The sequence below is a fragment of the Seriola aureovittata genome, chromosome 20 (genome assembly GCF_021018895.1).
Source record: "Seriola aureovittata isolate HTS-2021-v1 ecotype China chromosome 20, ASM2101889v1, whole genome shotgun sequence".
NCBI classification, from domain to species: Eukaryota; Metazoa; Chordata; class Actinopteri; order Carangiformes; family Carangidae; genus Seriola; species Seriola aureovittata.
The window spans coordinates 17,949,223-17,963,813 of NC_079383.1; the positions used below are offsets into that span (position 1 = coordinate 17,949,223).

General features: G+C 41.7%; 1 protein-coding gene across 2 annotated transcripts in view; it reads right to left on the minus strand.

Moving 5' to 3' along the window:
- The window catches only part of LOC130161432 (cadherin-20-like), a 77,871-nt gene extending 64,243 nt beyond the window's left edge, over positions 1–13,628 (minus strand). The window contains exon 1 of one of the 2 annotated variants that reach the window (XM_056364728.1): positions 13,177–13,628. Coding sequence is in view for 1 of the 2 variants with exons in the window: in XM_056364727.1 (XP_056220702.1) it covers positions 7,086–7,088 (3 nt within the window). In the remaining variant the exon portion in view is untranslated. Of the gene's footprint in view, positions 1–7,085; positions 8,665–13,176 lie in introns of those variants that run through there. The other variant, XM_056364727.1, reaches the window with a different exon arrangement.
- Positions 13,629–14,591: the final 963 nt, after the last annotated feature.

Here is a 14,591-nt window from a genome sequence, read left to right on the forward strand (position 1 = left end):
ACACTTGCTACTGTTTATCATCACAATTAGGTCGTTTTATGTTGTACTTACAAGTCTTTCTGATTCCCTAAAGTGACCACGTATTAATCAGTTCTGCTTTAAATGACATGAAGCCTAACTGAATACAAATAAAGCCATTAAATGCTGTTGGAACAATGATTTTGTGTAACTTTATGTAATATGTCACTTCCGAATCAACTCAGTTCAGTTTCAGCCTAGACGTCTAGACGTTTTTCGACCTGCAACTCATCAAAACCATGCTTACTAGGAAATAGTAAGAGTTTCTGCTTCAAGTTTTCCATTAGTTTGATTTCATTCCTACCACATGAGACGCATAAACCTCCTCAGGAGACACTTGTCTCCTGAATACAGGAGGAAGAGGAACTGATCCTCCCACCTGACTGGGAATTCCTGCAGACAGACGAGACTGAACTCTTACTGTGGTTGCTTCCTCACTCCACTCCTCCTCTACATCTCAAATTCTGTCTCATCTACTACTGTTCACTCCTCAGCTTAAAAAGAGGACACAGGTAAAGTGATTTCAAAGGGAGGAATAATGATACCGGGAAGAGGGATGGGAGGGAGGGCGGGTATTGAAGTGTGTGTGTTTTTCAGGGGAGGTTGTGCCTGTGTTTGAGGGGTAGACTGAGATCAAATGGCTTTTGTATGTGTGTGCGTGTGTGCGTGTGTGCGTGTGTGTGCGTGTGTGTGTGTGTGTGTGTGTGTGTGTGTGTGTGTGTGTATAGGGGAGGGTGTCCCGCCCCACCACTCCCACCCATCACTGCAACAAGGCATTGGTGATGTCAGCCCCATCAAACAACGTCGATGAACACAAGGGACTTTGCCTCAGTATGAGCAAAGAAACAGGTTCTGACTGGAGCTCTTTCAATGGAGCTCAGTAAAGGTATCTCTCACTGCAAGAAAACATCTCTTAAGTCCTATTTTGAAGCTTATTGTTCTCAAACAAATGTTGAAAAATGAAATTGCTTTCATCCCATGCAGTCTAGATACTATGACAGAAATTGAGCCTAGGTCAATTATGATGAAATATGACATGAACAGCAAGTTATGAAGATGAATACTTATCTCACTATCATCCGTCTTAACCCCTCTAATGTAGTCAATAAGATGTATGGCTCGGTGACCATGAAAACACAATAATGTGATAAAGCCCTTTTCAGATATGCATTTCATTACATAAATGTTACATTACATAAATGCTACAAGTTTGAATGAGACTTCATAGTCCCTTTTCTGTAAAAGTCACAATGAGAGTTGCACTAGTTCTGGGACCTAGTTAGAAAGGCTACAGCATGCACAAGGTTAAATAATGAGACATATTATGTTTGCAATTTGGTTTGTCATTGTAAAAGCACTGTAATACATTTGCTGATTTTCATTTCTTACATACCAGGTAATTTTTCTCTTTATGGGGCTGAAAAGATAGAAAGCAAACATAGACAGCTAAACTAACTAAACTTTCATCCAGGCCAACTGCTCACAGTATGAGTGTTAAAAATCCAACTCTTAAAGACTGTGATCAAAAAGGGATGAAATGGATGAATCTTGTTAGACCTGTATTCAATTTAATATTAACACTCCATTTTGTTCAATAGCTAGTTGCTAAATTGCATTAAAGTTGCAAGCCTAAAACCAAAATAAGTTCAAGGATGCCAAAATGCTCTGAAAAGGTGAGGAGAACTGCAGAGTCGGGTGATAATTATCTGAAGGTTAGTCACTACGAGTGACCCCTGTCACGTCACGCATAGTCATTTGATCCATTGCTAATGAAAAATATTGATCAGAGTAGCTTTTTGCTACTGTTGGACTGTTTAAAAGTGGCAGCAGAACTCCACATGAAAGCTAATCAATCACCAAACTGATGCAAAAATTAATTGGGGAATCTACAGGGCTGCTGGTGCTTCTCTCACACCAGGTATCACTGAGGCTCAGTCTGTAACTGAGCAGAGCTATTGTGGAACATTTACATGACAGAGACCGACAGTGGGGGTCTCAGACTTTTGGATCCCACTGTATGTTTAAATGCCCAAAAGCCGTTACACTGACAGAAAGACAAATTCGGCATCTGAAGGAGGTCATGATTAAGTCTTATTTGATCATGGTAGAGTTTTGTTTTGCAGGAGTGGATAAGTCTAAACTCTTACACTTCCAGTACTGTTAGGCAAAAAGTGCAGCCAAAGATTTATTTCTTCAACTCAAACAACTAGCAGTTCTTGCTTGTCTCAGCAAACAGCGGGAAGGAAACAGATGTGAGATTCTTCTTTCTCCGACGTTGTCTTCTTTGTCTTGTCTCTGGCGGTATCGATCGGATGCGTCAGGATATGGTAGAAAAATTATGTTTGAGGAAGGCTCAGATAAAAGCCTCCCAGCCAATCAGATAGCAAACTGTATCTTACAGTGTAATATATCTTCAAAACTTCAGTCACTTCTCCTCTAAGAAAGAAACCCCCCCCCCCATGGAAAAACTTCCATCAGATGACTGGCACAGTGCAACACTCTCACAGCTGCAGATGATGCGGGGGATAACTGCAGTATTGGGCCCCTGTGAAATGCGTAAGGTATGTGGGTATATATGTGTGTTTGTGTGTATAAGCAGAGCCAGTGGTCGGCACCTGATCTCGAGCTTCTCTTTCATCCCTGCATCTGTGGCAGGCTGCCACGGGCCCATATCATTTAACACACTACACCTGTTGGGATGAATTCGATACCTGAAGATAATGGATTGGAGTTCAAAGAGGAGAATGTGGACAGGAAACTTTTCCAGAGGACATATTTCATGAGCAATCTGCGCTGATGCAAACACAGCGACCCATCCACCCACACACGTATTCACAGGTTATGGACAAATAGATATGCACACACAGATACACAAACAGGGGCACACGCACAGTATTGTAAAAGCAGCTTTCACATCAGGCCTGGACATGAAAAGGGTAAACAGCTTTAGTTACTGGATGCAAACACATAATTTAAGAAAATGCATCTTTTTTTATTTCTTTTATTTAATATAAAGTTTGGTTGTAGTGGTGGCCTGTTTTGCATAAGCTGTTAAAAATTTTGAATACACTCTTCAGTTTAAACCAAATCATGATGATATTTGCACATATAAACTTGATGGTATTCCACCCACAGGGAGCACTAGAGCAGCTTCATAAACGTCTGACTGACATTTCATGCGGTTCTTCGTTGTTAAAAGCTAATATGTTTCCCAAAAGGACTTATTTGTTTCGCCAAAAATCACAGCCACCTTCAGCAAGATTTGCTGTTTTGATTCACATTCAGATCGAGATTCTTATTCCACATTTTAAAACATTTTCTGCTATTAAAATTCAAATTAAGTGACTGGTGCAGGCTGTTGACTTGGAATCCAATTCAGACTGGGTCCAAATTATACTGAGTCTAATTGGGTTTGGAAATACCCATTTCTACTGCTGCTGTGTGTCAACATTTTGTAAACACTGTCGGACTGCGGTAATACTAGCTGTGCAGGGAAGTTGTAGAAATAATCCACCTATCACTACCAGTTTTCAATCGCAGCTGCTTGTTAATTGGTAATACATCAAGCTGCTGCCAGTGTTGGTGTTCTTTCTTAATAGGGTTTCTTTGGGTCCACTGCTACTGTGTTTGAATTAGGACTAGTTATCATTGGGTCTGTTTTGGACGGGGTCTCACTGTCCTAGGATTCCTTTCTGACTAGGTCATTATTCTTAAAGTAAGTAAGTTAAAAGTAATTTATGCATCAGGATTGGATTGGTGTACCACAGGTCTATTTTAGATCAGGTCCAAGGTTTTGGACCCTTGAAGACTTCCAATGCGGGCTTGACACTGGGATTGGTATAGTATCTCTACATCAAACTAATTTAACTGTCCCTCAAATCAATATTTCAATTAATTAAATCAACAAAAAACAGACACATGCATAAATGCACAACATACTGTATGTATGAAAGAGTGTACATAAATCATGACCAATAACATTGCAGATATTATTACTGTTCTGGCTGGTCCAAAGAGCAGTGGACAGATTCAGAAAACCAGACAGTAGCCTAATCCTGGGAGCTGCAGAGCACAGAAACCTAATGGTTCTGTGCGTCAGATTTATTGCAACTCATCCCCTCCACTGCTAGAGGAGAGAAAAAGTTGACTGGACCTCGCGGACTCCAGAGACCATAATTCATTCCCTACTGTGCTCCATTTTATTCGGCCAGAGTACATTGGTGAGTATTGGGCTCCTTTTTTTGGGCCAATAAAACGTAATCACTGTCTGCCAGGACCAAAGTCGCACTGTATTTTTAATGCAATGTGATGATTATTTTGGCCTTCACTGAAGGTCGATTAGCTGTTTATTTTTCACCTATGGCTGGGAGATGGATTGTTAAAATAATAGGGATGTTTGGTTTTGATGTAATTAGGGATCATAGTTTGCAGTTATATTTAAGGTGTTTTTCCTTGTGCTCTAAATCTGGGATGTGATAACCGAGTATGCATGATGTTTGAACAGGTTGACAGTGAGCACATTTGCTGTTGCGTGAAATAAGCTGGTGACATTTCAGTGTGGGGACAGACTCCTCAACTACTCAGTCTTTTCTACTGGCAGAGAGGTAAAACAGTTTGACATCATGCTGTTTACTTTCAGTCCTCCTGTGATTGGGTTGTGCCGAGGTCCACCTTTACGACTTTAACAACACTTCAGTGACTTTCAGAAAAACAGCCTAGCAGTAAATCTACCAATGTTTTAGGCAGACATTATCTACTTGCCAATATTCTTCTTCTTGCCAGGTTTTTTATTATCATAGTTTTTTCATTTACAAAATGTTTCCAAGAATTACATTAAAACATGGGAAAATGTAAGTAGATGTAGTAGATTAGGGCTGCACCTAACAATTATTTTATTTCGTTTATGGTAAAAATATATTTATATATATAATTTACGAGTAATCGAATACTTGTTCATAAGGTAATGAGAGTACTCGAATATTGAAATTACTGAAAATGCCCATCCCTAATTGTAAGTCATTTTACAGAAATATTTGATAATGTTCACGTCTACCCATTAGAAGAACTAGCCTGATAATGACCTAAAAATGGTGAAAACGCAAGCCAAAGATGGTTAAACATACTAGAAGTTGGCAGGGTGCAGCCCTACTAGAACTAGGGTTACTAGTCAGTAGATGCTAATGTTAACTTAAAATGATTAAAATTCTCACCAAAGATGGTTAAACACAGCATGGAGGTTGGCAGTTAGCAGCGCAAGTAACATTCCTCAGTCAAGCTAATTTCTGCAGACTAGAACAAATTTCTGTTTGTTTGTCTGCTGTTCATTTTAATGAACTTTGTTTTCCTATCAGCCACTTCCTCTCATGACGTACACGTTCCCTCATGTTCAAACAACCTGTGCTATAGTCCATTCAGAGAAATAAGGCTAAAATATTCAAGACCTGTCTTGCCAATAATAGCTAACATTTGTAAGCCTACTTGCATCCGATTACAAAAACTAGCTTTGTACAATTTACAGTTTGATACAGTTTCTTAACTGCCTTTATTAACCTCTGTCTTGTGGGGTGTGGTTTTTTCGGAGATTTTGAGAAGAGCTTTGCCATCTTGATCATTACAAGCAGTATTGGCTTTGGATATGCTGCATGAATGTGATAAACAAAAGCAGAGCTGTCTTTTTGTAGGAAATACAAAGCTTGCCTTCACTGTTGCATGGTAATATGCTATAGAGTCCAATTCCTTTCACTGAACAACTAGGTATGTTCTCAGACTGGTCTTCTGTCCACAGTGAGGACTACTGAGAGAGACAGCACATCTCTTGGATCAGCTTCATTTAGAAATTGATTTTTACGTGTGGCCTTGAACGTTTGAAATTTCCTTCTCAAAACCTTGTCAGAGCAGGGGGAAAAGTAGTAGGGAGAATCAATTCAAATTAATTTCAGAGATGAGGTGTTTCTGTCTATTACTTTAAGCAACTCATTTTAAATAGATCCTCTGCCTGTGAGGCAGTCCTGGAAAAAAAAGTGAAAACATGATTGCTTTCTTCAACCCAAGAGGCGATGGAATAATTCACTGTCTGAATTTAGAGGGAGTTGCAGGAGCGGCTTAATGAAATGAAAACCTGCACCTTCTGGTGCGTGATCAAGCTTGGGCACTGAGGAATTTGTTCCGGCTCACACACAAACAATGGCCCATGCACACGCATACATTGCACAAAGATGAACATTAGTGTACTGTTGGGAAAGGGGAAATGCTGCACGTTTAAATCTCAGAATGCCACAGGAATTAACTTATTACTTGCTGTAGGTGTTCTTTAAGGTGGTGTGGTGGAGTTATATTAGCTGTGTTGGCACTGACAGTTTAAATTACAGTTGCATTTTTTGCTGCCAAGTCCATTTGTCTGCCAGGTGCCTCTTTTGTAAAATTGTAGTGCTAAACAGATGCTTCTGAAAAAGTGCTGGTTGTGGTTGTTTGTTAAGACTCTTAAGAGTGACTTAAACTGTTATTATTACAATTATGACATGTGCAAATATTTGGACAACAGTAAAAAGCTCATAACTTCATTGAGTCCTTAGGCCTAAATTGACCTTTTATGACCTGATGTCATTTCCAGAACTGATAAATTTTCTGACTCAAACCTTATGGTAGCAGGTAGCAGGTAGCAGTCAGCAGTGGCGGCGCCAAACCTTTTTTCTGGTTAATTATCGTGAGGCTCAAATCAATGTCATTATTTCAATGTGAATGAATATCCAATAGAATAGCAGCCCTCCCCACAGCAAGAAACACACACACATGCGCGCGCACACACGCAGCGAGCCAGAGCAGATACAGTGGGCGAGAGACCAATATTCAACACCGCACATTTCTCTGAGTTGTCCTAAAACTAAATGTAGTCTACCCAGACCACAACAGCCACAATAGAGCCAACATACATCACCAACTTATCAAATATGCCAATTAGGCAACCAAAACCATGGCGAGAGAGAGAGAGAGCATGAAACAGACAACACACAAAACGCAATAACAAAGTCAGCAGAGTTTCCAAAAGGAACACAACTATATTCACTCACCATTGAAGTTTCCAAAAGGAGTACAATCGACCAGTTGTTGTGATTGGAGGCAAACGTGTCAATGATGCGCTGGACGTCCAAAGACTTTGTCGTTTGTTGCTGCTTCGGGCATCACCGCTGCTGTTCCGTTGATAGTTCTTAATACGACGGAGGCAGGAGAAACTGCGCTCGCAGGAAGCAGAAGTCACAGGCAGGGTAAGTGAAATACAGACGAGTCTGTATAAGTCCATAAAAGCATCCAGGTAAGTTCGCATTAAAGCGAGAAATCCCACCGTGTCATTCCCTACATGTCCCTGTAGTTTCTTTCTTTCCAACAGACGCTGAACTTGGTGTAGCTCTGCTGTCAGGTTTTCCTCAGACACTCCAGAACTGCACCATTGACTGCAGACATATTTTGTCTCGGAAAGCCGCATGTTTGGGGCTGAACGCCGAGACTCCTGGTAAAACACCCCCGGAAACGTCTTCTCATTTCACCCACAAGTCTAACAAGAATAATTGTCCGTTGTGTCTTTTAAAAGCTGCGGTTGCGTTTTGCCAATTCTTATATCCATTTGTGAAGGCCGGCTCTGAATGGAACCGCTGCCCGGTGCCACCCAAAATGGCGGTAGACGAAGCAAAAAGTTGCTTCCATCTCAACCGAATATTCAAGCCAGCTAGATGTGTCAAAGCAGGCAGCATTAAAAAATCACTGCCGATTACTTATTAGCCACGAGGGGTACTTTTTCCTGATTGGGTGCCGAGGTCCATCTCCAGGTCGTTGGTTAATGTCAGTGGTAGCATTAGCATCATGGCTAGTGACCGCCATCACTGGCGGTGGCTGGCCGTGCCAGTCCCTTCCCTGCTCCTCCAACTGTTGCTACATCTCCTCCTCTACTAACTCGTCCTCGTTTTCGTCCGCCCGAGCCTGGCAGGTGGGAGTGGCTGGGTCCCCCGCCGGTGTCAATGAAGTGTCAGACCGGGTAGTGAACGTGACTTTGTCCAAACGCCCTCCGGTCGCGACCGCCACCTGCATTTCTTCTTCTGTCCGACGGTGATGGAAAATAAATCTATCCATGATACAATTTCCTAGCTGAGTAAAGCTAACTGAATACAACTGAAAGCTAGCCTACTTGCTGCAACAGCCAGATAGCTTCTAGACTCTAGCATTCTCACAAAGCGCGCTCACAAGAGTGACGTACGAACGTCACGAATGACAGGTTCCCAGCTGTCACTGATCTCAGACAGTGAGTGGACAGTGACAGCCTATGTTGATTAATAATATGGATGCTGGAGGTGAACTTAATGAACCCATAGCAGCGTAGTGTGATGTTGGCATTCGTCACTGCCTCATGCCGTCGCGACCCGGTGACGCTATTGTACTTGCTACTTTTCATGGTTGTTTTTCGGTGCGGATAAGACAATTCTGTGTGGGGCCTCAGCCAAACAAAGCCATACCCTGGCCCCTCCATGACACTCAGCAACCATTGGCTCCTCCAAGTAAATGACTGAGGATCAGAAAATGAAGCTAACTGATGCAACAAAGCAGGGGGAGCTTTGAAAACATATCAAAACACTGTGCAGTTTGCACTGTAAGACATGTCACTGAGAAATGGCAGTTAAGGGGAACTGTAAAAGTAAAAACAAGATCTGGAAGCTCAAGAAAAACTTTCAGATAAGACTGCACCTCTGCTGGGCAGAATTATGATCTTTTTTCACTGTGGATTTCCTTCTTTCTTTCAGTTAACTTTTTGAATGTTATCATTCAGCTACGCTACCGTTGCGCAGGACAACAGGAGATTGCTGGACAATAAGATGGACATGCAAGTGACCCAAGTGAGGAATCGGAGGGACTTCCGTGCGTGTAGTTTAATGTGTGAAACTTCAACTGCTTTCAGGTGGACAGGAAAAGGAATGTTTTTGCATCCCAGACTATCAACTGTTGACCGGACATACTACATTTCTTGGAGTTCTCACACACCGGCTTGCTTAACGTTTACATCCACCCACAGTGGATGTCATCCACTCTGTTACTGCAAGAGTCCACACTCTGCTCATTTGCATTTGTGCAGATTCAATTACTGTGTATTATTTTGTAGTTGTTTTAACTTTTTTTTCTTTTTACCTATTTGATCTTTTCCTCTCTCCAAACTGTGAGATATGCAGCTGTAACAAAGCAATTTCCCTGCAGGGATCATTAAAGTTTTTTCCGATTCTGATTCATTCTAATCTTGATTCAAGAAACACAAGCTGAAGCTTTCAGAACAGCCATCACAATCCCCTGACTTCAACAGTATTGAAAATTAGTGGGTAAATCTAAAAACATGCAGCGTGAGGAGGACAGCCTAAAAACATCTCTTGATCAACAACTTGAAGTGGTGTGCAAAGAGGAGTGGGTGAAAATTCATCAATTAAGAACAGAAGGACTCTCACACACACACACACACACACACACCGGAAAAAGTGTTTTCAATCTGTGATGTCTGCCAGAAGGGGTTTCTAGATACTGACTTAGTCGGGTGCCCAAACTTTTGCATATGCCTCAATTACTGTTTAATTTGTTTTTCAGTTTTTTAGGGTGATAAAATAATGAATAAAGGTAACATTTAAAGAAACTTTTGCATACTGCTGTATGAAAAGAGCTTTTCACACCTCGAAGACTACCCAAACAGCTTTTCTGAAAGGGCATGTATTAAAATTTTGTAAACCATTGTTTCCTTCCCATTAATTAGCCAACATCTGTGAAGAGACATCACCAAGTGATAATGATGCAGAAACAAGACTTGTATTATAAATAGAAAAAAATATGTGAGGAAAATATTTGGGCTTTGTTGGTTCAACTATACTGTCTAGTCAAAAATGACCAAGTCTGTCAAGAGCATTGTTAAATCCATCAACACATTATCTACCAGCCTTCCATCGAGGACAAACTGGTTAACAAAGTAATTCTGCAGTGTGAAACAAGCATGACACTCAGCAAATGGACCAAAAGTATTCACTGTAGTCTTTCCCCCTGCTGAAGTGGCAACAAGAGCCCCGAGGTCAGTCAATCCATCAACAGCCGAGACAGATGAGTTAAAGCTCTGAAAAAGAATCCAATCTGTTACAAAATACTATGAGGGTGTTTCGTATACAGAAAACATACATCTCGTCTTGACACACAGTGTCCATTTCCTAACAACTGTGTCACTACCCTGAAACTGTGAAGCCGGTTTTCCATTTTCGATCACCGCAGTCACATCCACGGTAACCACTCCCTGGTGTCAAATATCACTGGGGAAACATGCTGCATAAACATCAAATGAGCCAAAAAAAGTGTTTCAAAGGAACAAAAGCTAATTGGAGGTAATATGACACCGGCAACGGCTCAAGCGTAGCATGGCAGGTGTACAAGCGCTAACACACTCCCACCGTGGCTGTCGCCTGCCAGGCTGGGGTGATTGACATGACGTTGTTTCCCAGACCACAACAATGCCAGCAGGGTCCTTGCTATTCCGTGTGCTCTCAAAGGCTCAAAGGCGCCTTCTGGTAGCCAATAAAGCCCCATCAGGCTCCAGGCCCTGCAGTCATTCAATTAAGAATTTACTGGGCTATTGATTTCACCACAAGCGAAGTGTCTCACATCTTGGAAACAATAAGGAGCCTTTTACCAGCCTCTTACCTAAAGGGGTGAAGACTTGGTCTTCAATGTAGAGAAAGGCATGAAAAGACTAATACACTATATTATGTCCACTGAGCACATACAAAAACCATTTGAATCCAGCTTTCTCAGACTTCATTCATTCCCCCTTTTAATATAATGGTACCATTGTACTCATCATGACCTATTAAACTGAGTTTATTTTAAGAAAAGTGAAGAACCAGTCACTTAGATCATGTGTCAAGACAAAAATGTAATGTGTTTTCTTCTTGATCATTTTTTTTTTTTGTGGTTCTCTCAATGCAGTTTTGAAAAATTTTGTGAAATGTAAATTTAAACATAAATTTGGGAGGACTGTACCTACACTCAACGTGTGCATTGTGCGCGAGATGGCGCTAAAGTCGGAGATGTCATACTTGTAACCTCAAAACTGGATATTTAACAATTTGGAATAGAAATTCACGATTCGACAAGAGACAACACTGAAACTTTTGTTGACAACAAAAGCATTAATAACATTTATGTAATGACAGAACAAATTTGAGCACAATTTTTAACTCTTAGGCACTGGATAAAGTTTAGACACATACAGCAAAACAAGTTTGGTTAGTGTAAGTTTTAGCCAAGTAGCCTTTTGCTGAGTATAAGGAATGTTATTAAAGGCACATGGCATGTAGGAGCAAGACTGTTGGAACAAGCAAATCATGTTGAGTACCAACATAAATAGTAACACCATAGAACAAATTTGGGAATTGTTGCTGCCTATTTGTCACATGATAAGGTGAGGTTTAGACACATGAATAACTTTAGTTCACATTAGCATAACCTAGTAGCATTTTGTACAGTTTAGCATATATAGGTAATTTGCATCTCCCACTTTTTGGCCACTTGGAGGCAGAATAAAAAACAAGCTGCCTTTTAGCAAAACTTGTTAGTTAGTTTTCACTCTCTTGCTCTGGTTTAATTGCCACTAACTGAGAATGAACCAAAACAGTAAAGTTGTGCGATAGAACAGCAGAGCAACGTGTGAAAAACGTGCTAAAAGCTCATTGGAGCTGAGGGGAAATGTAGAGTTGCGTGATAATTCTCAGTGGGTTCGTCACTACGAGCGACCATTTTTGCATACAATTAGTAATGTGATCCATCGTTAATTTAATAAAAAGCGATTAGAGCTGCTTTAAATCAGCATCACTGAATGTTATTGCGTCTTCTTGGAGGCAAAGTACTTCTGAATGCGGAATGCGAGAAACTGCTGCGTAAAATTGGCATTTTTGTATACGCTTACAGCGTTTCTGTGTGACATTAAAACTGCGAAATACTGACAGGATTTTACAACCCTTTCTGGCTTAATATTCCCACGTTGCCAGTGAAGTCGGCAAGTTGCCATTTGTTAATACTTCTGCGATCCCCAGCTGCATCTAGAGCGACCCCATGTGGCACCCCGACACCGAGGTTGATAAAGTTTCGTGTCGGGGGCCAGCCTTGCCAAAATTGTTCCTTTTGATGGAAATCCTCCCTGAAGACTCATACAGTATGTGTTTATTATTCAATGCAGAGCTTGACAAAATACAACTGTTGATGCAACACGAGTTGAGCTGATTATAGGGCCAATTGAGACTATAATGAAAGTGCGAGGGGAGGAGCAGACGGGCAGAGTGAGTATCAGCCGGGAAGTGTGAGCGGAGAGGGAGTTCGGGGGAGAAGAGAAGCGTAAAAGAGTAAGTGCAGCCAGGGGAGAGTACATGTAGATGCTTAATGAATTCAGTCACACCGCCGCACAATGAAATCTTTATCCATAGGGGATGAGGCAGGGGACTTGGCAGAGCCCTGGCGTATCTCGGCAAGGGTGAAAAATAGAAATCCCACTGTCCCCTGTTGGCTCTCCCTCATGTCAGCTGCCTTGGTTACTGAGTTGGCTGCCAGCGAGCCCCCACCACTCCAATCCTCCATCACCCCTCCTCCTATTCCTCTTTTACTCTTTCTCTCTATCTGTCTTTCTCAGTCCAACTCTCCTTCACCCCCCCCGCTTATTCTCACTCTCCATTTCTCCCACTGTCCTCCGATCCTCCTGATTTCTCTCTTCATGCTCTGCTCCAGCTCATATTACCAAACAATACAGTTTTTTTTCCTCCTCACTACTGTGTTCAACTTTACCTTCTTGTCTCACCCTTGTCACCACATGTGACTCAGTTAAAGTGCACATTGCTGCTGCTCACCAAAGTCATTAAACTGTATGATCATGTTCGCACAAACACACACATACAGCACGGCAGGGAGGCACCAGCTCTTTAATGCAGCATTTGAAGACTTACCTTGTAACAGGTTGTTCTGATCAGTATGTGCAATAAATGAATCTGATGTGATTTTATATTAATCCACATTTAAGTGGATTCAGTTTCAACCAGATGAGGTGATGGAGTTTTTATCAAATGGATAATAGCATAGAAATGTTAAACAAATGAATCCAAATCCTACCTTTTAGAAGTAGATCTTCAGTGAAACTTCTTCTCATTTGCACGCAGTGCCATTTACTGCAGTTTTCTCACTTTTTAGTCTTCTCTCCCTGACGAGCTGGTTTCTATTTCATATCTCAGTCTTTCCCGTAGAGTCTGATCACCAGGCTTTTTGCAGAGAAGTCCAGCTGACCCCCGTGCAGAAGAAGAATAAAAAGGAAAAAAAAAAAAAGAGCAGAGAGCAAGAGCTGGCACCTCCTGATCCACTCCTTCCTCCTCGCTGCTCCTTCGAGCGCTCAGGGTGAGTGAAGTGTGAGACAAAGTAATCTTCAGGTGAAAAGATAGACTTCCTCCCTCCCTTTCCTCCTGCACTCCCTTTCTCTCTCTCTCTCTCTCTCTCTCTCTCACCACTTCTCCCTCTGTAGCCTGTGCTCGCTCTACCTGCTCAGAGCGTTGTGGACGAGCTCACACAGCAGCTGCCTCTCCAGCTCTCCCTCTTGTGTCTGAGCGCTGTGCTGTTGCTCCATCCATTCCCCTCGTTCCTCTGCCTCTCCCTCCCTCCCTCTCTCCCTCTCTCCCTCCATCCCTCTATGGCTCATGAATGTTTAGACATGGCAATTGTAGCTGAAAGGCACTGAATTAACCCACAAGACTCAAAATACACTCCTTCGCTCTACTCACTTTTCCCCAGTTTTTCTTTTGTTCTCGCTTTTGCAGCGACCCCTCTCATTGTGTATGTGACCCTCCTGAATAGTACAATCAGTTCTTTTTAGGGGGAGTGATAGTCTATTAACTTTGTGGTCTCTGGTCTCCATTGGATTTCATCAACAGACTGTCTGAAGCAGGAATAAAAGATTATGGTCTAACATCCATGATGAATGGGCAATCAGGGACGCCAACCCGTTAGATTAGAGTGCTGCACACATGGGCACACAGTATAAGAAAATTGACTCATAAAATAATCATGAGCAAAACAAGAAATATGTATGATGAATAAGTAAATATTTACCACCGGCCTCCCCTGGTTAATTAATGATTAATTGTCCTTAGACAAATCTAATTGGACTTAATTGAAGATATTGAGTCATTGGAAAACAGATAAAAAACATCTGACAGTTTGTGTCCCAGCGGGCTGAGGAGTGTTTCCGATGAGCTCATCGACTGGCGCCTCATGAATCCAGAAACGATCACACATCAGCAAATCAAAGTTAAAGTCAAGGCTCAAGTCTCTGAGTTAAAGTCTAAAGTGATCAACTTTAATGGCGGAGTGTGTTCACACATTCAAGGGAGTTTGGTTCGTCAATAACTATAAAAAAATCAAGGAGGAGGAGCTTAATGACATGTGGCCAGTGTCTGCTGCAGTTACTTGCCATGTTCTCCGTATTCTGTTCTCAGCAGGCAACGCTAATACTATCTTCATAACATGTTGGAGTTTTC